Source organism: Nuphar pumila, chromosome 15, assembly GCF_984573655.1.
Source record: "Nuphar pumila chromosome 15, dmNupPumi1.hap1.1, whole genome shotgun sequence".
NCBI lineage: Eukaryota > Viridiplantae > Streptophyta > Magnoliopsida > Nymphaeales > Nymphaeaceae > Nuphar > Nuphar pumila.
This window is the reverse complement of record NC_143263.1, coordinates 17,283,267-17,309,189: the sequence shown is the minus strand read 5'-3', so window position 1 is coordinate 17,309,189 and position 25,923 is coordinate 17,283,267. Positions and strand designations below refer to the sequence as shown.

At 36.7% G+C, this 25,923-nt stretch overlaps 1 protein-coding gene across 1 annotated transcript in view; it reads left to right on the top strand.

Moving 5' to 3' along the window:
* The first annotated feature begins 656 nt into the window (after nucleotides 1–656).
* Nucleotides 657–25,923, top strand: part of LOC149814654 (uncharacterized) — a 41,694-nt gene continuing 16,427 nt past the window's right edge. Inside the window, exons 1-8 of the mRNA XM_089990409.1 lie at nucleotides 657–769; nucleotides 2,338–2,488; nucleotides 16,911–17,061; nucleotides 19,278–19,708; nucleotides 19,783–19,846; nucleotides 20,267–20,706; nucleotides 20,906–21,354; nucleotides 21,540–21,717. Coding sequence (XP_089846535.1) covers nucleotides 657–769; nucleotides 2,338–2,488; nucleotides 16,911–17,061; nucleotides 19,278–19,708; nucleotides 19,783–19,846; nucleotides 20,267–20,706; nucleotides 20,906–21,354; nucleotides 21,540–21,717 — 1,977 coding nt within the window. The remainder of the gene's footprint in view (nucleotides 770–2,337; nucleotides 2,489–16,910; nucleotides 17,062–19,277; nucleotides 19,709–19,782; nucleotides 19,847–20,266; nucleotides 20,707–20,905; nucleotides 21,355–21,539; nucleotides 21,718–25,923) is intronic.

Below are 25,923 nucleotides of genomic sequence, written 5' to 3'. Positions count from 1 at the left end.
TCAAATAACTAAAACAACCTTCCTAACGTTTCTAAATAACGTAATTGCCATTCTCAACGGAGGAAGGAGCGAAAACCGCGCGAGAAATGCAGGGACCTAAATATAATGCCTTCAGAGTTTTTTTGGACTCTGGGGACGTTCTCTCCCTCTCCTCCCCCTACATTCGTATTTTCGGCGGCAACAATGGTCTCCGGAGAACGGCTCCATCGGTTGATTTATTGATTTTGTCGTTGGCAACACATGCGTTGCAGAAGGTTTGAAGCAAAAGTTTCCTTTTTTCTTGCATTTCTCAGCTGCTATTTTCATGTTGGTGCTCGGTTATCTGTGAATTTAGGCTTTCCCCGTTAATGGGGATCTTTCTATTTTCTTTTCGGACGCGTATTTAAGCCTTCGGCGTGAAGGAAAACCAGGGCGTGCTTGTCCTTGTAGTGTTGATTTTTGTTTATTTTGGCTATTGGATGTTGCTGACCTTCAAAATGTGTTTTTAGGGTTTTATAGTGCTTGGAATTGTTAGTAGGGTGGAGAATGATTGTGGCTTGTTGTTATTTTTTTTTTTACAGGTGATGCGTCGGAGAATTTGAATTCGGGCTTGCGTTCTAGGGGTGAGGTGAGGTGAGGTGATCATCTTTTAGGGGGTCTTTGAGTAAGCGTTCGAGATGCCTCTTCTCGATAAAAAACCTTGGGAGCTTGTTGTGCCTCCGGAAGATTTGGAACCCGATGAGTTCGTGTTCAAAGTTCGTTTTACTAATGAGATCTTCAGAAAGTATGCGTATCCTTTCTGTTTCTTTTATTTTCTTTTATTTTGATCTCCTCGTTGGTTGTTCAAATAAGGAAGTGAATGCCACCTGCACAAAAAAGGAAAAAAAGACTTTGAACATACTCTATGCAGATGGGTACATGTAAATTTGTATTCTTATTTGGATGTGGAATGTGTGTATGTTAATGTAGCAGGTCGCATGCACATAATGCTTAAAGGAGAGAACTAACTATCTAAACTACAGAGAATTGATGACATTTTAAATGGCAAATGGAAAAGAAAAGCACTGTTATTGTCTGACATTCAGCACAGTTTCAACTGTCTAAATTCTTGTCAGACTTTGTAAATCATTCGGTAAAATCTTTCTGTGGCTGGATTCAGCAACAAAATGAGTTGTTTCTTAAGTCATTCATCTGATGTCTAAAGATGTTTGAATTCAGTCAATGCAGCCACTGTGAAAGTTCTTGGATTATTTGCACATCATTTATGTCTCTATTTTGCACAATTTTTGTTTTGATTTACGATGCATTTTGTTTGTAAAATATCTAAACCCAATTATATGTAGCCAAACTAGTGCTGGGCCTAGGTTCAAGTTGAACATATTGACCAGAAAACTGAGAAAATGAGTCAAACAAAAAACAATGACCAAGTTCACACTACTCTGTTTCTACTACTCATACAAGCAAGCATCATATCGTGAGGTACTGACTTGAGTTGCAGCTACCTCTCTACTCAATCAGGGACAACTAGTGCTCATTGAATAATAAAATCAACAATATATGCTATTCAAAAGAGAAGAGCCTGACAGGTAACCTGCAGGGGAAAAATAAAAATAAACCTTGATACAATTTCTAAGAAGTTTTAACATGATACATTTGATGGGAGTTCAGTAAACTTCTGAACTTTCCTATGGATAAAATCCTATGTTGATTGTTAAAATCGGGAAAAAACAATTTTAGATCTGAATTATCATAAAAATTGTACACTAAGAAGGGAACCATTCAGGCAAAATTGCTCAAAAACATAAATGGTGAAGAAATACTTAGTACTTGAAAACAAGCATATGTTGCAAGAAACAGACACCTGAAATCCCATAAAGACTCATGGGCACACAATATGGTCATATTTGTTAATATGTGAATCCTTAGAAAGATTCTTCTGTTCTGAATGAGTCCGATGTACAAACAAATGAATGGTGGATATATTTAACCCACTTAGCTGATGGTCAATAAATAATTTAACCCGCTTAACTAATGATCACAATAAAAGGCATCAAAGTGATAAAGGAAAATCAATTTTGAAGTTGCTATTTTTAGCTAGTATAGCCAATTTAAGGGTATCTTTCTATTAGTTTTGAACCTTGAAGTATTGGCTTGCCTACAGTATACATGCTTTTGTCAATAATATTCATGTTTACAACATTAATTTATGCATGCATTTTTCATCAGCCAACATAAATTTTTTTCTAAAGCGGTTTTATCTTTTTGCCTATTCATATATGGTGTATAGGTGATAGAGGGGAATGTTTTTTATTTAATGCTTCTCAATCTTGATGGATATAATTCCTTAGCTTTCATCAGCGATTATTTGAAGCGGATGAATTTGTATTGTCAAAGAATATGGACTTGTATGATGACAGATACGTCTAGCTTAACTTATGAGGAGGCTTTGTTGTCTGAGCGTAAGGCTAAAGGGGATGCTTCACAATTCCCAAAGGAGATGATTGCTCATGTATTGCATTTGGTTCAATTTAGTAAGGATTTCACTCCCTTTTACCTTTAGCTATGGGTCTCACATGTTGTTTCAGTGCCTTTTATCTTCATACGGTGTTTTAGTTGACTACTTTCTGTGACTATCTGAACTGCAAGCAATAGGAACAAGCATTGGGTATTATTCCAAGATGGCGGACATTTTCTTTCAACATCTTTATAAAATGACCAATATTGAATGTTTCTATATGTGAGTATTCATTGAAGTGTCATGTGGGATTTTTATTTCTGTTGTGCCTCAAGTAATGCATATCACTTATATATATAATATATAATATATACATATATAGATATACACATACATGAGTTTGTATACACATATGTATACATATATAGAATAAACAAAAACTATATACGTTTTAACACAAACTTACGGTACGATAATCGAAAGTTTTCCAAGAAGGACGTGGAACCTAGGAGTTGTGAGAGTTTTGGTGAAGAAGTCTGCCAACTAGTATTTTGACGTGATATAGCGCAGATCAATGTTCCCTTGAAGATACTCCTCTCATACATGGTGACAATCCATCTTGATATGCTTTGTTTTCTCGTGAAACATATGGTTGCTGGAGATATAATGACACTTTTGTTGTTAGAGCACATTTTTTAAGCTCCTGAGATGCGAACTCTCATGTCAATCAACAATCTTCTTAGTCAGACAACCTCCATCGTAGTGGTAGCTATGGCAATCTTCGTTGATGAAAACAAGACCTTTTGTTGCTTCTTGCATCACCATGAGATCAATGATTCACCTAGAAAAACATAAAACCCATGGTTGAGTGCCTATTGTTAGGATCACCTACCAATCAACATCCGAGTAAGCAATTAAATTTAGCATAGAAGAAGACAAGAAAATGCTTCTATATGTGTTTGATATATCTAATAATTTATAAAATAACTCTCATATGCACTGATGCAAGAGCATGTTGAAATTAATTGGTTGTATGAACAACATGAGCTATATCAATCTAGTGATCGATCGATAAGAGCTATGTCACATATGTGCGGGCACGAGTGCGGCGATGCAACACTTTAAAAAAATTTGGCTGTGGGGGTGAGGGAGGATATATATATATATATATATATATATATATATATATATATATAGAGAGAGAGAGAGAGAGAGAGAGAGAGAGAGAGAGAGAGAGAGAGAGAGAGAGAGAGAGAGAGAGAGAGAGAGAGAGTTTGAGTCTAGATCAAGTGTGGATCTATTTTTCTTTAACTTTCAAAAAACCTTTAAAAATGTCTACAAATATAAATAAATAATATAAATGGTTTATTGATAAAGTAACAATCAATAAGAAACAAAAAATGCAAATAAATAGCGAAATTAACATTTTTTCTTCTACAGAAAATTGCAAATATAAATAGTTTTCTTTCTTTTTGTCTCTCTATCTCTCTCTCTTTCTTTTTCTTTATTTATTTATTTATTTATTTTCTTTCTTCCTTCTTTTTTTTTTTCTTCCTTCCTTTTTTTTTCTTTCTTTTTTTCCTTTCTTTTTCTTTGTTGCACTATTTACCTGTGCCTCAAGGCGAGGCATGCTATTTGTGCCTTAAGGCACGTTTTTGATAACTATGATCCAGACCCACTTTTTTTAATAAGGTAGGGTACGAAACCCCCTTTTCTCTCTCTCTCTCTCAGTTTGGGTTTAGATCAAGTGTGGATTGGGTCCACACTTGATCTAGACCCACCTTTTTTAATAAAAAGGTGGGTGCACGAAACCCTCTTTTCTCTCTCTCTCTCTCTCTGGCAGATTGGAAGAACGAGAAGAAGAAGAAGCGGAGGAGGAGGTAGCTGCTCACCGGTATGCCCTCTCTCTCTCTCTCTCTGGCAGATTGGAAGAAGAAGAAGAAGAAGAAGAAGAAGAAGAAGAAGAAGAAGAAGAAGAAGAAGAGGAGGAGGAGGAGGAGGAGGAGGAGGAGGAGGAGGTAAAGGTCTTTTAAAATGTAAAACATATATATAATAATATTTATATTATTATATATATATATTTTTTGTATTTTTATTTTATTTTTCTATATTTTTTTGTATTTATTTTTGTATTTTTTAGTGTCTAGTTCTAATAGAACTAGACTAACCTTTTCTAGTTAAGTTCCACTTAGAACTTAACTAGAAAGGCAACCATTGGAATGGTCCAACGGTTACATTTCTAACCGTTGGACCATTCCAACGGCTACAAGGAGAGCTCCTTAAGAGCTCTCCTCTTCTTCCCTTTTTCAAACTTGTATATATAGGGGCACAGCCCCTCTTGTAAAATAGTTCCAATGCTTCTTAAGCATTTGATGTTTTTCTTATTAATAAAAGAATATTTTATTTCTTTTGTTTCCCATTATACCCTTTTTTAAGGGTTATGCTTTATTGTCTTTTTAGACACCTTCTCGTGTGGATCTAAGTTCGTGTTTGGAAGATCCTCATTTCATTTCATGGTATCAGAGCAAGGTTCATCCTACGTAGTGAGAATTTCTTGCCTCGTTTTTTATGCCAAGCTTACAAAGGTGTTTTATCACCTTGGTTGGGTTCTTTGAAGCCCCTTTTTGAAGGAAGGAGAAAAGAGGAAGGCTCGTTGCATCAAAATTCTTGTGTTTGCTTTCTTTTAATCTCTCTTCCCCTTTATTTCTTTTCTTTCTTCTTTTCTTCTTTTATTACCTTTGTAAAAGATGGATGATCAACATAAATTCACCATCATACCCATGAAGCTAAATGACACAAATTATGTAATGTGGGCTTCAATAATGAAGCACCACATATGGGGAAAATGATTATGGGGCATAGTAGATGGTTCCGATTCGGAACTTAAACTTGTCCTCACCAAAATGGAAGGTGATAACTAAGTTCTCTTAACCGAAGAGGAGAAAAACAAAGCCATAGCCAACTTTGAAAAAAGTTGGAAGGAATGGCGAATAGTGCATGCTAAAATTATGTCATGGCTAATTAGTAGTGGACATAAAGAAATGCTCTAGTCTCGCCAAGTTTCAAGAATATGTATTCCCTAAAAGATATTACATGTGTGCAATCTTCAAGAAAGAGTGAGATCTATGACCCAAGGTGATAAAATTATACGTGAATACTATAATGAACTATCGAAACTTTGGAGTGAATTGGCTATTTTGGAGCTAAAATGGCATTATCCCGAGGACATTGAGCTCCAACAAAAGCAACTTGACATGGAGCACTTTTATCAATTCGTAAATGGTCTAAGATTGGAATTCGAGTCGACTAAGTCAACCTTTCTTCATCGGGGAAAAGTTTCCTCTATTGTCGATACTATAGAGGAATTAACTATGGAAGAAAACCGAATCAAGAAGAATACTCCAAAGACTGAAGATGATTCCGTTCTAGCTGTATCTAGACTGGGAAATCATTTACGATCTTATAGACCTCCTCATTTTAACCAACAAAGTGGTGATTATGACAAAAAAAAGTTATTTGCCATCATTGTTATGAACCTGGACATTACAAGCCTCAATGTCCCAAGCTTAAGGAGTTGAGAGAAAAAAGAGCTGCGATTGCTGAATTGAAGCCTAAAGATCAGGATGCACTAGTTTTCATGGCTCAACTAATGGAGATTCTCCAACCTCTCATCAAAGGAGCCTCCTCTTCATCTGAAGCTTCAACTGGCGTAGCTGCCTCATCTTTTTTCGATCCAGATTACTTTCCTTGGCTCCTTGGCTCTGGTGGTTCTTTCCATGTGACCCCAAATAATCAAAGTTTATCCGAATGTGTTAAAAATAAAACAAGTGTGTCAAAAGTTTTTACAGCTGATGGAACTTCTCTTGAAATAGAAGGAATAGAAAATTTTGAAAAAATTCATAAAACTAAGAGATTTTCTATCCTAGAAGTTAGACATATTCTCAAATTAAATTTAAATCTTTTATCTGTATTTCAATTATCAGATTATGAGTGTAATATTTTCTTTTCTTTTCATGGTTGCTAGGTTCAGGATCGCCGGTCAGGAAGGTTGATTGGGGAAGGCCATAGAGAAGGAAGATTCTATTATATGAATTTTTTGGAAATGCCGAAGAATGTCTTTTGCTATAACGTTCAGAAAATTGAGTTGAAAATGTGGCATAAAAGACTTGGTCATCCACATATAGCCAAAATCCAACATTTTCCAAATCTAAGGAAATTTTGTAACTCTGAATCATTTGATTGTAAAGATTGTATTCTTGGCAAAATGAAAAGATTACCATTTTAGAAAAGAACTTTTATCTCTTCAAGACCACTTGAATTAGTACACTCGGATGTTTGGGGTCCTGCACTAGTAATTTCTAAAGGAGGACTTGCTTATTACGTTATTTTTGTCGATGATTTTTTCCGACATACGTGGATTTACTTTCTTAAACATAAGTCTGAAGTATTTTCATACTTTCAAACATTTTATAATATGGTTAAAAAAAGTTTCAAAATGATATTACTATTTTTCGCACAGATTCAAAGGGAAAATTTTTATCCATAGATTTTAAAAATTATCTTAATTTGCATGTCATCACACATCAAAGGTCTTGTCCATACACACCTCAACAAAATGGGTTGGCAGAACGCAAACATCGTCATGTTATGGAAACTATTAGGACTTTATTAATAGCAAATCAAGTCCCAAAAGATTTTTGGGCAGAAGCTGCCTTAACTGCCACCTATCTGATTAATAGGATGCCATCCTCTTCTTTGCAAAATATAACTCCCATTGAAAAACTTATGAATGTTTCTCCAAATTACTCTAGACTGAGAATATTTGCATTCAAGTGTTTCATTTTTACCGACAAAAATGATAAACTTTCTCCTCGTGCGATTCCTTGTGCGATTCCTTGTGCCTTTTTAGTATATGCTGAAAATAAAAAAAGGTTATAGGTGTTTTGACCTAAAAAAAATAGATTATATGTGTCTAGAAATGTTTCATTTCTCGAAAAGGAGAGCTTCTTTGATTTTGAAAAACCTAAGTAAATCACTGAGTACTCTTTTTTGTTAGATCTGACATCAAAATCTGATGAATATGATCTTGACTATAACTTTGATAATGATAAAGGAATTATTGATCTTGATCATAATGTTGACAATGAAGAAGTTCATAGAGACACTAGTATATAGTATTCCAGGCGACGAGAGCCTAATCTTCAATGTGTACTTGAAAGATATTTTGACATTCCAACTAGACGGTCATCCCGAGTCTCAAGGCCTCCAGGAAAGTTTGTGTCATACGAGTCCTTCTTGATAAGACTACCTTAGAAATCGAGAAAGGGGAAGGAGAGGGAGAGAGGAGAGAACTAGAGTCCTTGCTTGGAATCGGCAGCCACAACTTTTTTTAATGTTGCACTAATCCTTCATTAACATTAATAAGGATACAAACAATTTTACATATACAAAACTGCCCTTTACAAGAAAAACATATTACATATACATGTATAAGAAGCTGTATCGGATATGGATTCTCTATTGGATCCATATCCGATCCATATTCTAATACCCTCCCTCAAGTTGTGCATGAGAGTAAACCATGTGCAACTTGTTCTTCAGATACCAGAAATGGTTACTTGTGAGATCTTTTGTGAACGCATCAACGACTTGGTCTTTTGACGACACATAAACTGGTTCAATCTCTTTGTCTACTATCTTTTGTTTGATGAAATGTTGGTCGATCTCAATATGCTTAGTTCGATTGTGCTGAATAGGATTGATCGCAATTTGTATGGCACTTCTATTATCACACATAAGAGTTGAACTTTCGATATTCTCTCCCATTTCTGTAAGTAGATGTCTAATCTAGGTCACTTCAGCTGTGGCAGCTGCCATAGATCTATACTCTTCCTCTGTGCTAGATCTTGCTACAGCCTTTTGTTTTCTGCTACTCTATAAGACAAGATTTGTTCCAATAAAAACACAGTAACATGAAACAAATCTCCTTTCATCTAGGTCCCCTGCCCAGTCTGCATCTGTGTATGCCAATATATCATGTTTTAGTGTCCCCCATGAGGACTGAACATATGTGAGTCCATCACCCACCGTGCCTTTTAGATAACGAAGAATACGTTTGACGACATCCATGTGACCAGTTTTCGGTTCATGCATAAACTGAGATACTTGATTTACAGAGTATAAGATGTCTGGTCTGGTAAAAGTGAGGTACTGTAACGTACCCACTATACTGCGGTACTTGCTTGCATCATGGTATAACTCACCATCACAAATGCTGAGCTTTTGATTGACAACACTGGGTGTAGGCAGAGGTTTGCAATCTGTCATTCCTGCTTTGGCTAGAAGATCAAGAGTGTATTTGTGTTGGGTTAATGGCATTTTTCCATCCTGCCTGTCCACCTCTACACCAAGGAAATATCTCAGTTCCCCCAAGGTCTTTCATCTTGAACTGCATACTTAGAAGCACCTTAATTCGCTGAATGTGGTATGGAGCATTGCCAGTGATCACAATATCATCAACATATATAAGTAAGAAAACCATAGTTGTATCATCCTTGTATATGAATAGAGAATGATCTAGTTGGGAACGGATGAAACCGTGGTTCTGGATTTCTAAGGAGAAACTTTCAAACCATGATTTGGAGGCTTACTTTAAGCCATGCAATGCGCTGGTTAATTTGCATACATATTCCTTTGGATCTCCCTCTGCATAACCTTGAGGCTGCTCCATATAGACCTCTTCCTTTAAATCCCCATGCAGGAATGCATTTTTAACATCAAGCTGACTAAGGGTCCACCCATGTTTAATTGCCAGGCCAAGAATAATACAAATAATTCCTATTTTCACCACTGGGCTAAAAGTTTCCTCATAATCTTAACCATATTCTTGAGTAAAACCTTTGGCAACAAGATGTGCTTTGTAACGTTCAATGCTACCATCCAATTTATATTTAATCTTATAAACCCATTTTGAGCCAACAACATTTTTATCTGGAGGACGTCCAACTATTTCTCATGTTTGGCACTCATGGAGTGCCTCGATTTCCTTATTCATTGCTTCAATCCATTTCTTTGAGTGAATGGCTTGACAAAAAACCAGTGGTTCTTCGTGTTTCTCAATCTTGGATAGAAAAATTTGAAAATCTATTGAAAAATTATCATAACTCACCCACTTTTCAATGGGATGCCTTATCCTGCTTGATCTTCTTAGTGCCTCTCTGTCATTGGACAATGCCACATGTTCTCTAGTATACATATCTGTTCGCTCTTTAAGTCTCCTGGTATAGACATTTTCTTTGTATCTCATACATTCTGTCTTCGACGCCTCATCTGAAACCGTCTTATCATTGGTGCTTTTAGGAGTCAAAGTAGTATAAATTCCAGCCTATGAAATAAGTTCAGCACTGAGCCATAGATCATACCAATTACCATTGGTGTCAATATGTTCATGATTGTGATTTGCTTTATTTCCCAAAAAACTATTTTCATCAAAAATAACATTTCTGGAAATTTTGATCTTTCTATTGGCAGGATCATAGCACCTATAACCCTTGTATTCATCTGCATAGCCTACAAACTGGCATATAGAGGCTTTGTCTTGAAATTTAGTTCTCATGGATCTATCAATGTGAACATAACATGTGCATCCAAAAACTCGTAACTCATCATAATCAAGATGGTCACCAAAGAGAACATAATAGAGAAACAAATTTTCAAGAATAGGCATAGGAAGACGATTTATCACATGAGTGGTGGTATGAAAAGCTTCTGTCTAAAGACTAATAGGCACATTAGAACCATGCATCATGCTCATTGCACTTTCCACAATGTGTCTGTGCTTACGTTTAGCAATTTCATTTTGTTGTGGAGTGTACGGGCAAAAAACTCTACGATGTATCCCATTATCTTGGAGAAAATCTAAAAATTCTTTGGAGGAATACTCACCACCTCCATCGCATTGGAGAATTTGGATGTTTTGAGAGAATTGGGTTTTAACGTAGGCATGAAAACGACGAAAGATGAGAAAAACCTCTGATTTGTGTTTCATAAAGAATATCCAGGTAAAGCGAGAAAAACTGTCAATAAAGAATACATAATATTTACTTCCAGAAGAGGAAGGATTGGGGGATGGGCCCCAAACATCAGAACATATTATCTCAAAAGGCATGGAGGCTCTTTTATTGATTTGATGAAAAGGAAGTACATGACTTTTGCAGACCTGACAACTGGAATATATTTTATTCTTTAACGAAGGAGAAACAGACTCTAGAAGAAATCCATTGGACATTAGTTTTTTAATAAAGACTTGACTACAATGACCTAGGCGGGAATGCCAAAGTTCTAGCTTATTACATTGGGATATACTTAGAATACTTCTAGAAGTGTAATCAGACTTGGGAGGCTTCAGAACACTGGAGGCAGGATCTTCATTGAAGATATTCGTGTTTCCACGTCACTCTCCTTTAGCGAACATCTTCTTTGTTTGAAGGTCCTTGACAAAGACTGAAGTAGGAGTGAATTCAACAGAAGAATTGGTAGAATCAACAAGCTTAGAAACAAAGACAATATTTTTCTTTATATTTGGTGCATGAACAACATTAGATAGAGGAATGAATGAAGATTCCGACAAAGGGATGAGAATGTTGCCTATGTTTGAAATGAGGTAGTGAGTCCCAGCTCCAGTTACAATATTAGGCTTACCAAAATAGGGGATCAAAGTAGAGAACTTACCTTCATTGCCAGTGACATGAGCTGCTTCCCCTGAATCTACATACCATATTCCATCATCATTCTGTTTCAAGTTCAAGTTAGCCATAGCAGACAAGAGAAGATCCTTAGCATTATCACTGACCCGAAAAGTACCCGCAGATCCTGATGTAGTAACATTTCTATTATTTTATATTCTATTGCGGTTTTGAGCATTTTGAGGATTGAACCAGCAGTTGGCTTTGATGTGGCCACGTTTGTTGCACTGGTAGCATGTGGGAACATTCCTTGACGGGCTGGGAGTGACATTTGGTGTAGGTAGCAAACCACGACCACCCTGAACTTGTGCTCCCCTACCTCTGCCGTGCCCTCCTCATGCACGATCAACAATTATCCCTATAGCAAGAACACCATGTATGGATGATTGCCCTACTGGGGCATTAAAGATGCTTTTTAAGGACATCTCGTACTTGAACAGTTTAGCACATAAATCTTTAAAACTAGGTAACGTCGGCAAGCACAATAAAGAAGTCACAAGAACGTGGTGCTCTGATCCCAGGGCATTCAGTGTCAGCTGCACTTTTTCTTTATCTGACACTCGATATCCAACAATGGCTAATTGATCTGTGATGCTCTTGACTTGATTTAAAAAATCAATAATGGTCATTGTCCCCCTTTTTAAAAGTTCAAATTCACGCTTAAGATATAACATCTTAGCCTCTGATATCTGAGAGTAGGTCTGAGCTAGACTCTCCCACAATACCTTGGATATGCAATCATCAGGAATAGAAACCAATACTTCTTGTGATAATGTGGAAATGATGTACACGACGAGAGCCTGATCGCGCTTCATCCAACCAACAAATGCAGGGTTGCGAATGATGTTTGACAAACCTCCGTCTTCTTTTGTTTTTTGTCTGATGAATTCTGCAGGTGGTGGAGTGGAGCCATCCAAATGACCTGAAAGGTCTTGACTGCGAATGAAAGGAGTAATCTACCTTTTCCAAGTCAAATAATTGTTTGTGTTTAGCTTTTCAGAAACTAACTGCCCTAGGAAATTGGAGGAAAGACCAGGGTTGGCTGAAGTATCCATTTGCAAACTTTGAGCAGGCGAGGATGAATGAGGAAGGAGGAGGCGTGAGCAGATTCACGAACGAGAAGAACTCTGCTGAAAAAAAAGTAGGGAAAACTTGACTGAAAGACTCAGCCCTTCGAAGAGAGCTCGACCTGATTGTTGAAGAGAACTCGACTTTTGGGTTCGACTCAACTGAAGAGGAGGAGGAGCTGAAGGAAGAACTGGGAGATCGTGTACGAAGAAAAAAAAACAGGAAACTCGAATCGTGAAACAAGGAAAAATAGGAAACTCGACCTGTTTAGAGGAGAACTCGGCTTTGCCTATTTAGAGGAGAACTCAGCTTTTGGGTTTGACTAAAGAAGAGGAGGAGGGCTCGACTGATGGACTCGGATGAATGGAAGAATTCGATTCTAGCAGATCTGGAGCAGAGGTCTCAGTATTCTTAAGGGTAAAGTCCTTCACTTGGATAAAACTCTTTATGGACTTAAACAAGCACCAAAAGCTTAGTATTATAGGTTTAGTCGAGTTATGATTGATATTGATTTTCAATTTTGTTTAACTGACACTTCATTGTTTATTAAGAATTCTGATGCAGGAATTATTGCGCTTCTTCTCTATGTGGATGATATGATCATTATCGAAAGCGATAAACAGGGAGTTGAAACGATCAAAACACTTCTTAAATCTCACTTTGAAATGACTGATTTAGGCTTATTGAGATATTTTTTAGGCATTGAAGTTGCCTATTTTCATAGATGATATTTATTGTCTCAAACTAAATTGGCTTTTGACATTGTTTCCAGGTCTGGTATTACTGATGACAAGAGAGTAGACACTCCAGAAGTTGTAAATATTAAAATGAAGATTGATGATGGAGAACTTCTTGCAGATCCTACCCCTTACAAACAACTTGTCGGGACACTTTCCTATCTATCCATTACCAGACCAGATATAGCACATGTTGTTCACACAACAAGCCAGTTTCAACACGCTCCCACCTCTGTTCATATGGGAGAAGTCATGCGTATTATCAGATACATCCAGTCCTCTCTTTCACGGGGACTTTTCTTGTCTTCCTCCTCCTCCCTTGATTTAATTGCATATACTGATGCTGATTGGGGAGGTGATCCCAATAACAGACACTCAACCACTGGTTTTTGTGTTTTCTTAGGTGAATCATTAATCTCGTCGAAGTGCAAAATGCAACAGAAGATCTCTTTATCATCCATCCAAGCTGAATACAGAGCCATGACAACCACGACCATGGAAGTAGTTTGGCTCCGACGTCTGCTTGTTGACATGGGAGCTGAAACAACAAAATCTTCACAAATGTGTTGTGACAACAAAAGTGCAATCTACATTGCAAGTAACAGAACATTTCACGAACGTACCAAACACATCGAAATGGATTGTCACTACGTCAGAGATGAATATCTACATAGGACAATTAATTTGCCATATGTTACTTCAGAATATTAGCTAGCAGATTTCTTTACAAAGCCTTTCGCTGCTCCTCGTTTTCACTTCCTCCTAAACAAACTTTCGCTCCGTAAGTTTGAGGGGGAGTGCTAAAATGTAAAACATATATATAATAACAATATTTATATTATTATTATATATATATTTTTCTGTATTTTTATTGTATTTATTTTTGTATTTTTTAGTGTCTAGTTCTAATAGAACTAGACTAACCTTATCTAGTTAAGTTCTGCTTGGAACTTAACTAGAAAGGTAACCATTGGAATGGTCCAACAGTTACATTTCTAACTGTTGGACCATTCCAACGGCTATAAGGAGAGCTCCTTAAGAGTTCTCCTCTTCTTCCCTTTTTCAAACTTGTATATATAGGGGTGCAGCCCCTCTTGTAAAATAGTTCCAATGCTTCTTAAGCATTTGATGTTTTTCATATCAATAAAAGAATATTTTATTTCTTTTGTTTCCCATTATACCCTTTTTTAAGGGTTATGCTTTAGTGTCTTTTTAGACACCTTCTCGTGCGGATCTAAGTTCGTGTTTGGAAGATCCTCGTTTCATTTCAAGGTATAACCTTTCCTCTTCCTCTTTCGTCTTCTTCTTCCTTCTCCTTCTCTTTCGTCTTCTTCCTTCTCTTTCTCTTTTGTCTTCTTCCCTCTCCTCCTCTTCCTTCTCATCCTCTTTTGTCTTCTTCTTCCTTCTCTTCGTTCTTTTTTTTTTTTTTCTTCTTCCTTCTCCTTTTTCTTCTTCCTCCCTATTTCATCGACATAATAAAAAAAAGATAAAAAATATTGGGTCATGATTTTTTTAATGGTCTAAAATGGACTCTGTCAAAGTGGACCGAGTCTATTTTGAACAAATATAACCATGGGTGTGGGTTGACTGCACCCATGGTTCTATTGAATGCGCCAGGTGCGGCACCCGCGTTGCATCACGTTGATGCGGGTGCGACACCCGGTTTAGCGAGTCCCTATGACATAGGATAAGAGGGAGATCCAATAAGCTATCAATAAGGTGTCGTGTTAGAACTTGAGCTCCCAAGGAGGACGGTTCTATGAATTCGGCATGCAGAACGAGGCGCGACTCGGGGAGATGGGCGCATGAGGTCGGGCCACAACTGGACAGTGTGACAATAGCAGTAGTGGCAACAAAGGCGGCGTGTTCGACAGGGAGGTCATTTTGGGCCACTCAAGCGTGAAGGCCAGATGGAGGAAAGTGTGTCACCGGGTAGGGGTACATGGAAGAATAAGACACGTAGAAGCTTGGGTGTGAGGCTGGACGTGTCCCAGGCAGGGGACACAACCAGGGGAGAAGGGTTGGGCGTGTCACAAGGCTGGGACATGACCAGAGAAGGAATCCGGTAGGGAGAGAGAGAGACGCCTCTCCTTGCTGGTGCAAGATACGAGGTGGGTGGCGAACGACGCGACTGGAAGGGAGAAACACGTTCTCGACTGGTCGGCGATGGCTGATGGGTGAGGGAGAAGAATCGTTCCCTCGGAGGCAAACACTTACATGAACACGAATGAAGAAAAGAAGAATCATTCAATAATTTTCATTAAAAAATAAACTAAGCTACAATACATCTATATATAGTAATGCAAAACGTCAAAAGAGTAAACAATACAAACACAATCCCACCCTAGATGAGATTCTAGGGTGGTCGTCCCACCAGAGTCCTAGCCTGAGTTTTACTCCAAGCTGGGTAGATTTCCTTAGAGTGGATCTTGGAGCTGGGACGGCTCCTGCGGATTGGATTTTGACTGGGGTGGATCCATGGCTAGGGGCAAATCCTCTGGGTCGGAACATTCCACCCCTCTCTAACACGCCTTGTCATTAAGGCAGAAACTCCGAATACTGAGCAACTATCCGGTCTTCCTCTTTCCACAATGCTTCGTCAACTCCGCCTTCTTTTCCCAAGGACCTTGATTGGCTGGGTTAAGGTATCACCAAGGTCGGGCACCTGTTGGGCGGCTCTCCTTTGTATAGCTTAAGGCATGAAATATGCAACACATGGTGCATTTGAGCTCCTGCAGGGAGGGCCAAGCGACAAGCCACTATCCTGACCTCTCCAAGACAAGAAAAGGCCCGTAGAAGCGGGGTGCCAACTTATGCTGCTGTACTCATCGTGCTATCCCTTGTCGGTGGGACAACAACTTAAGGAGCACAAGGTCACCCACTTGAAACTACCGCGGTTGATGCCTCTGATCATATGTTCGCTTCATCCGCTCCCTTGCAACAACAATATTCTTATGCAACAAGTGTAAGAGGTGGTCTCTCTCTAGCAAGGCCAACTCAACTGCGTTCACCCGCATAGCTCCACCAACATAGTCGGCTATGGTCAGAGCGGGCTGATCATATACATCTTGGAACGAGGTCTACTGTTGGAGGCAGTCCAACTACTAGCTGGACTGCTTCCCTTTTTCTCTCCTCTTTGGCTTTATAAATAGAGCTCTCTCTTGTATGAATATGTGCTTTTCTAAGCATTATTGTGGTTCAATACATTTTATATTTTTATATTGTGTTTTCTTTGTGACTTGTGTTTGGTGATTATCTTCTTTGTGGAGATTGTGATTGGCCCATCAGTGGCCCTATTGCAACTGGGCTCTCTTGTAGCCCTTAGTGGCATTCTATTGTATTTGTATTGTTTCATTTCTTGGTATTAGAGCCTAGGGCTCTTGTGTTTTGAAACACCTTGATCGTGCTCTCTTTGTGGTGGTGATCATCTTCAAGTCTTCTTCTTCACCATGATTGTCATCATGGGCGAAAGAGAATCTTCCTCCATTATCTTCTACAAGCTTAATGAAAGCAACTACTTGATATGGGTTATCACCATGGAAAACTACATCAAAGGGAAAAAGTTGTGGGGTTTTGTTAGTGGAACCACTACCAAACCCCAACTAAAGCTAACAAGAAAAGAAGAAGATCAAATTAAAGGTCTTTCCAAAGAAGAAAAAGAGAAGACTACAAGAATATCAAGAAAGAGTGGAGGATTGGGAAGCTAACAATGCTCAAATACTCTCATGACTCATGAATACCATGGATTTCAAGATTTGTACCAATATTATCAAATTCAGCATGTGCTGCATGGATATTTTTAAAGAGCACATTCATTCAAAAAGACATATCTTGGTTATGTGCCACATGGAGATTGTCTTGGAGACCCTCGTTGAACACCAATTATATGCCCGTGTCCATTACTTGGAACACATTATCTTGAGCCAGGGTGTAGAGGTGGACCTCGAGAAAGTCGAGGCGATGCATAGTTGGCTAGTACCCCAGTCACTCAAGGGACTGCAGGGATTTTTCGGCCTTACCGGGTACTTCAAGAGGTTCCCCATCATGAATTCTCATCTTGATGTTAGTAACATTGGGAGTATCTAATCTTTATCATAAAAAATTCCTAACTGCAGACAATATCAGAAGCAAGCTTAGATTGTGATAAGAAATAACCTCTAGGGGAATAAGCAACTTCTATTCTTAAAAAAATATCTTAGAAAACACAAATCAATCATTTCAAAATTATTCTTAAAAAACATTTTGATATGTTCAACTCCCTATTTGTCCTCACCAGTAATGATCATGTCATCCACATGTAGAAGCAAAATGACAATTCCTGCATTAGATTCCTTAACAAAAAAAGTTGTTTTAGTTAAACATGATCTAAACCCAATATCAAATATAACAAAACTAAACCTGTCATACCAAGCTTTTGGGGCCTGCTTAAAACCATATGGAGGCTTACACAAACGAAAGGCTTTTCCTTCAAGAGTACTCATACTAGGGGGTGCTTATATGTACACTTCTTTAATTAAATCTCCATTAAGAAAAATATTCTTAACATCCATTTGATGTATTGGTCAGTTCTTAATTGAAACAACTGCAATAAGGGTTCTAACAATGGTCATTCTAGCAACATGGGCAAAAGTTTCTTCATAATTTATGTTATATTCTTGGAAATATCTTTTGGCTACTAACCTAGCTTTATATATTTCAAGGGTCCCATCACTCTTAGTTTTTACTTTATACACTCACCTATGTCTTATAAGTTTCTTTTCTAGATTGAGATTTTGTAGTTTTCAAGTTTTGACTTTCTCTAAGGCCTCTAATTCTATTATCATGGCTTTTGCCCATTTGGGATGTGCTTTAGCTTGAGTATAGGATGTTGGTTCTATGTATGAGTGGATAAGGGCAAGACATACTTTAACTTAGATGAGAATAATTCGTATGACATAAATTTTTTTGGAGGTTTTGATATTCTAGTTGTTTGCCTAGTTTGTACACTATCTTCACTCTCAATTTTTAAAAAATTTTTGAGTGCATATTGCAGGTATTTGGTCCTCCCACCCAACATACTGCAAATAGGTTTTATCATTGTTGGGTTGCTCTTCACTAAGTATAGCTCTCACATCTCTTGATTCATCAACATTATCATTAGTATCATCATTAATCTCACAATCACAATCATCAACATCATGCTTTGAAAGAAAGTCAAGCAACAAAGAATACTCAGTTACTTAGATTTTCTAAAAAAGGAATTTTTAAAATGACACATTTCTTGAAACATATAATTATCTATTTTTAGGGTCATAACATCTATATCCCTTTTGGTTATCCGTATATCCAAAGAAAACACAAAGGATAGCTCTAGGAGAAAATTTGTCATTTTTGTTGGTCAAAACAAAACACTTACATTAAAAAACCCTTAATCTGAGCTAGTTTAAAAAGTTTAAAAATATTATGTAATGATGAAGATGACATTCTATTTATAAAATACACAATGGACAAAGCGGCTTTGACAAAAAAACTTTAGGTATATGACTTGAAATAAGTAGGGTTCTAGTAGTTTCAACAATATGTATGTTTTCTCTCCGCTAAACTATTTTGTTGAGGTGTTTGTGGTCATGAAATCAAAAGCTACTTTTAAAGAATGAACCTAGTCTTGAAGTATCATGTATTCAACAATCTACATTACTAAACCTTTGGTATAAAAATGTGCGATTGAAGAGCTGTTCAGTTTCTATATCATCAAATTTGGAAGAAGTGAAGATGATTTGAAGGGTGAAAGCACTAGGTATGGAATGAATGGAGAGATGAAGAAAAAGATGAAGGCAACAGCTCACTTGAATAGCATGAAAATATATATTTTTTTCTATTCACATGTGAAATGTAGATGTTCATAAATTAATAGAAACATCAAACTACTTTATGGAAAAGGAAAAAAAGCAACTGCATGTATCTATGTAATTAATTGTGGCTTGTGGCTTCTGCCATTCCACTTCCCCAGGAAGGCCTTTATTATCCTCCCCCCACCACAAACACACACATTTAAATTCATGCATAGCAGTTGCCTGTGGTTTCTCCATTGTGCTGTTGTATGCATTGTTTAGACAAATCTGGTCATTTGGATCTTACATGATGTCATAATGCTTTTCCAATCTATTCTTTTGCAAGCAATTGCTTCAGAAATCTTTTTTTCTTACAGTGCATTTTTAACTTGCATGTTTGGTGCACTACCTGGCATTGAATATTTTCCCAGCAGATATTTGCTTTCAGAAATACTATATTCTTCTTTTATTGGCCTGTTTTCAGGTTCTCTTAGGCTGGATGATCTAGTGGTCATGATATGTCAGAAATTAAAAGGGCAGTTTTCAGAAGGTGAAGTGGTACATGGAAAGAAGGATGAAGCTGTCTGTCGCTGCAGAATTTTGAAGGTTCTCAACGGTAGAGATGCCGCTGGTAGTATATTATATGAAGTGGGATGGCTGGACAAAAGAAAGAATGTAATGAGCACATCCATTGAGAAGGCTGAGAATTTGATTCGGAAGAAGCAGCATTTTTCTAGAAAACTTCTAAAGTCATTCATCATAGTTTCTACTTCTCAAAGTTCACCATGGGTTCTGCATGATAATTTATCTCAGGAGCATGGAATTCCTACTGAGCTACCAGAGGAACTGAAGGGTAAGATATCAAGTAAAAGCCAACAGCTTAACAGTCATGAAGCATCAAATGCATACATATCGGTAAGTTTGATAGGCCACTTGCGAATTGTAGTTTCTTTTTGGTCAATAATCACTTGAATGCAGTTTTATCTTAGGAGCATGGGAAGGCGGCAGTTGACGAAAGGAAAAGGCTGAACAGTTTAGCTGATGGGTTAAACGGTATTGCGAACTTAAAGAAGAAAAAGACAGGTCCATTACTAACATGGCTTCCATGCCTTTTCAGAATTAAATTTTCTCTAAGAATTTGCCTTTATTTCATCGGAAATGTTGCACCGTATTGGCAGATGATGGTCCTCCTTTTGAAGATTTTTTTGCTTAACATTCAAAGCTTTTATAGTTTAAGAATTCCATTGACCATCATAATTCCATAGCTTATACATATTAGGCACCAGACACTGGCATGGGATTTCAAAGCATACGAGTCCCAGTTATGTTTAGAATCTAACTGGTTTCAGGCTTATGTCACATGCATTTTCCATATGGATTTCCAACTTTTACAATCCTCTTTAAAGAGAAATCATGATTGTGATTGTGGTTCACTGGTATTAGCAAAATGATGCATCTTCTCTATAAATTCAGATAAAGTCTTTTATCGATCCTTTGACATGACTTTGCAAAATGCTCATGCTTACCCAGATCCAGTGTCACAGTTGGAGAATGCGCTCTTGGCTGATGAGTCAAGCTACTGCCTCAAAGATGCAATACTGAGATTGGAAAAGATCAAGTACCCCATTGATGATCTGTTAGTAATGCCTGTTGCAGGTGATCCCATTCTTACTCAGCGCCCTATTCCCTCCACAAAATTTTCTGTGCCCATGGAATGTGTGGGGAACCTTATAATGGTTTGGGATTTCTGTTCTTCCTTCTGCAAGCTTTTGCACTTGTCACCTTTCTCCCTTGAAGACTTTGAAAATGCTGTTGTCTTCACTGCTGGTGACTTAGACCTTATTATGGAGGTGCATTCAGCACTCCTTAGCATAATCATTAGAGATGATAACTATTCTGGACTGAGACCAAAGGTAATTGCTTATGCTGTTTTTCACTGCCACTGTCATGTGCTGGCTACTATAACCTTTGATAATTGTTTCATCATTACCAATTTGACTTGTTCAACTCAGCGTAACCAGATCTGAATTATTCATACTTTTTTATTTGAACGATTTGTTTGATAATTTTTTTGCATCTTGATCATCATGACTAATTTTTTTGTATGATCAGATTACATCAACGAATTGGGTGGACCATTTGCGTAATTTCTTTGAGAAGCACAGTCCAACTGATATTTTTAAGCGTTTAGTGAAACCAAAGAATGCACACTATTGTAAGCTTGATATTTGTATCAAATTAAGTATGCTGGATGAATTGATATCTTTTGCTCTTATGACCAATGTGGTCAAAGGGAAATTGGATGAGTATATTGAACAACGACAGGCTCTTGTGGCTACAAAACGTGATGAAGATTTGGAGGAATTACGAAAAAGAAGAGAGGAGAAGAAACTAAAACAAATAAAACCTGAAAAGAAGGATAGCTTGTGTGGAAGTTTTGGTGCACAAGATGACAAGTCAGATGCTAGTAACACCAAGATTTGCTCTGAGCTTACTCAAAATTTGTCAAAAGTTGACATCGGTGAGTCCCTGGCAAATGAAGCACGATCCCTAGAAAATAGGTAAGTCTCATGATCATCTCATCTTATATTAGCATGCATGCCTATTCTTGGACAATTTTGTGCATTTGTAATCAGTAATCTGGTTTTCAAAACCATTTGATGTTATTGGCTACTAATTTTAGTGTTTCAAATTTCTACGTGGGTGGCCTGTAGTTTTCCACATATTGAAGTTGCTTGTTTTTCAGGAATGATAGGCGTGATGTTTTCACATCAAGAAGGGCTAATATGAGACAGAAAGTGGAAGCAAAATTAATGATAAAAAGAGAAAGAGAGTTGAAAAGGTGTGAGGAACTACGAAAACTGCGTGAGCAAAGGGTTGCTAAAGCCAAGAAAGCAAGAGAAAAAAAGCTGAAAGAGCAGAAGGTAGAGTAGCTGAATCTTCTCTTCTTGTTTTTTGGTGATCTTTTGTTTTTTGATAGTTACATGTAGGAAGTGTAAAAACTTAGAACTGGGTCTCAGTCTGATTGGTCGTTAAGTCAAGTTTAGGGTTTCCCTAGACACGCTGATTTGAGAGTCATCTTGACTCTCTTTTCATTGTTTTTGGTTGTACAAATCTGGGTACCCATGTGTTAACTAATTTGAAAACAAAAGGGACTAAATGCATAAATATAAATCATTTAGCCAATTACAATGAACAACATATTTGTACATTCACAAGAATACAAAGAAACAAAATAAAATAGATAATTTTATTAATAACAAAAATATACAAAATTTACAGTTTGCGATATGCATCTTTTTGGGTATAAGTTTGCCTAACAAACTCCCAAGCTTCATCCGCTCTCTCAAACTCAAGTATGTTGGAGCATGGCTCCTCATGCACACTTTTCATAAAAAGGGTAAAAACCTTCACCTTACCAACTTTCCATTCTTTATAGGTTTTTTAGTATTCTATCAAAACTTTCTCTCTCAACTCCCATGAGAGTTTCTTCTTTAGATTGCCCATCCTCTCCTATAGTTGTTTATGTGAGAATTGGTTGAGGTTCCAGAGTGAAACCATTAACAAATTGCCACAAGTCCTTGACTATTAGTATTCTTTTTATCGCCATGGCCCGCATATTATAACTGATCCCATCAAACTTGATGGAAACTATAATGAAATATGCGGAGAAACAAATACAAAGTGCTCACACACTATTACAAGTCCAATAAAGAACAAAACAAAGGCACTAAGGCAATACACAAGCACAAAGTGCACATACAAGACTTCAAAGAGTCAAAACATTAACACAATAATATAAAAAATATCATCTTTATTGAGTAGAATGCTTAGGAAAATGCTTAGAAACAAATAGGGGGTTTTTACCCCTATTTATATACAAGTGGTAGTCTCAGTTGGGACTGTCTAACAACTAGAAATAGAGTTGTTGGATTGTTTCAACATCTCTATTGACTAGTCAAACTCTATGTTGACTATTATAAAAAGAACCTAGCTAAAAGAGCCCCTTAAAACCGAGTTAAATAAAAAAAGTATAAAAAACAAAAATAAATACTAAATTGTTCGTATAGGACAGACCTATATAAAAAAAGTAAAAAGACTAAAATGGCCCTGATGGGCATTACTTTTTTCAATAAATTATATATATATTCATATATTATGAATATATATGTATATACATATACATATACATATACATATACATATACATATTTTAACACCCCCTCAAACTTACGGTGTAAACACCGAAAGTTTGAAAATACAAAAAGAAAACAAAGGGAAGTATTCAAGTCTTCAATGACAATCTTCCCCAAATGCCTGCATCGGCTATCGCCATCTTCATGATGCATCAAAGATATAATTTCTTTTTCAACCCATAATATCTTTAAGAACGTGCAGAGAGAACAAAATAAAGTTTCTAACTACACAAAGGAAGACATTCTTACCAAATAGTTATTCAACGAAAAACGTTTTAACCCAATAGTTTAAAAAATAGATATACAATACATGTATTTAGATTCAAAACAAATATATATTTTGAATAAAAATAACTATGATTAATTCATATATATGAAGCGAGGATGGTTAAGTTCCTCAACAAAACATAGAGATACTATAAATTTAAACAATTTTAAAAGTGAATCAGGTATGCACCTTAAGTAATAATTTTAAGATTTTAAAAACATTAGTAACAATTCAAGCAAGGTGCAATAACCATTAAGGATAAACACAAGGAATATACTTCAAAATCAACTTTTAAGAATTTCACAATTAGACAACCATAATTATAAGAGCAACATATTTTTCAAGAAAACATAAATTTTGAACATATATTAGACATAAATATCAATAAGATATAAACAATTTAGCAATAAAGTCCTAAAGGCTTAAGTATTTCAAATAAGGTACAACACATATGACAACAAATATATTAAATATAAGAACTCAAAGGAGCTAAAAAAAAGAAGAATTAATTAAATTCATCCAAAAAAAGCAAGATAACTAACATGGAACAAATGTAAATTGTTAATATATATATATATATATATATATATAATCTATTTTGTTTTAGTTTGCTCGATAGGGACATTTTTATCTTTTCACATGTACTTATGGTTGTTTTCTAGAAACAACTATATTTTTAGTTTTGTTTTTATATTTCTTTCTTAAATGTATTTTTCCTTTTTTTATTCTTTTTTGTTTGCCATTTGGGGCCCCACTCATAGTCGTTGGGGCCCCAACAGTCATAAATATGACAGTTGGGAGCTCCCTAACGACTCTACGAGGGGAGCTCCCAATGGCCTCCCCTCACTCCTTTCTTGTATATAAATAGGGGGTGTTCCCCTTAGTTCTCTCATTGTATTCCAAGCCTCCTTCAATAATATTTTTATTCTTTTATTTATTGGTATTGCTCTTTTGAGGTTTTTTGTATTCTCCCATCGTGGACTTCTTGCTTATGTACTTTTGTGCTTATTGTGCCTTTGTAGTTGTCCATTATTGGACTTATTTGATGCTTTTGCATATTAGCCTTGTAATTCTGCATACTTCATTACATGGTATCAGATCAACGTTGTGCTCTTGGTCTCTTGAAAGGTGACCATTGAAAGATCGTGATTCGGGGATCAACTTTCTTGCTGCAATTTAAGTGAAGGAGCTCTTTCGTACTCTTCTTCTTTCTTCTCTCTAAGCCACGATGGAGAATGGGTAAAAGATTGATCTCTCCTTCAAGTTGAATAGTACCGATTACATGATGTGGGCATCCGCCATAACAAATGACCTTAAATGCAAAAAGCTTTGGGGATATGTGATGAGCTCTATTCAGAAACCTCAACTTAAACTCACCAAGATGGAAGGAGGGAAAGAAAAAACTCTAGAAGGAAATGCTCACATAAAAGCTATTGAGGACCATCAATTCAAGATAGAAGATTAAGAAAGTAAACATGCCAAATTCCTCGCATGGTTTATGAACAATGTTGAGCTCAAAATATGTGCCAATATAGCTAAATTTTGCAAGGCAAATGAAGCATGATTTTTCATGAAAGGCATGTATACACAAAAAGATCTTGCGAGACAATTCTTTCTAAAAAAAAAAAAATACCTACCATCAAACAAGGGGAGATGAATGTCCGTGATTACTTTAACACTCTTAGTCTCTTATGGGATGGACTCTCTTCTTGAACCCAAATGGGTTGCTAGTGAAGATGTTGAACTAAGAAGAGAGCAAATGGAAAATGTGCACTTTTTCCATTTCTACATGGGCTTAGGCCCGAATATGAACAAGTTAGATCTTCTCTTCTTCATAGATCTAAGACTTTTCCTTTGGAGGATGCTGTTGCCAAAATATGCTAAGAGGAGACTCGGCTTGACATGATAAATGAGGAGATGAGGTGTTAGCCATGTTTAAGCCTGACAATTATGTAAAAACCTACAAACCTCCATACTTTGAGAGACAAAATAGCTATAATGGAGGCTACAAGAAGGCTATTTGTCATCATTTCCATGAACCGGGTCATATACGACCTAATTGTCCTAAGTTATATAAAATCCCTAAGAACAAAATAGCTTCTATTGAAGAAACCATACCAAGGAGGAACCAATTAAAGTAAAAGATTTCTTTTCTCTTGCTCAATTATCAAAGGCACTTTAAATGTTACTCAAATCTCCGTCCACATCGGGTGCCGCAATAGCCTTATATTCTCCTTCGGGTATGTCTTCTTGGATCCTTGATTCTGGGGCCTCCTTTCATATGACACCTTATGAGAATGTTTTATCCGACTTATGCACTAATTCAAAAACCTCCTATGTTTCAATTGCCAATGGAACATCTTTGCAAATTAAAAGTGTTAAAACTTTAAATTTCTCTAATTTTTTTTGTGCCAAAAGTAAGGGTTGTTTCTCAACTAAGTTTACATCTTCTTTCCATTTCACAAATTTTCGATCATGGATATGAAACTTCTTTCTCATCTAAGGGTTGCTCCGTGCAGGATCTCCGGTCCGGGAAGCAGATTGGGCAAGGTTATAGGAAGGGAGATCTCTACTTCATGGACTATTTAAACTTTTCTTTAAACTCTTTTTGTAATTATGTCCAAGATAAAGATATTGAAACTTGGCATAAAGGACTTGGACACCCA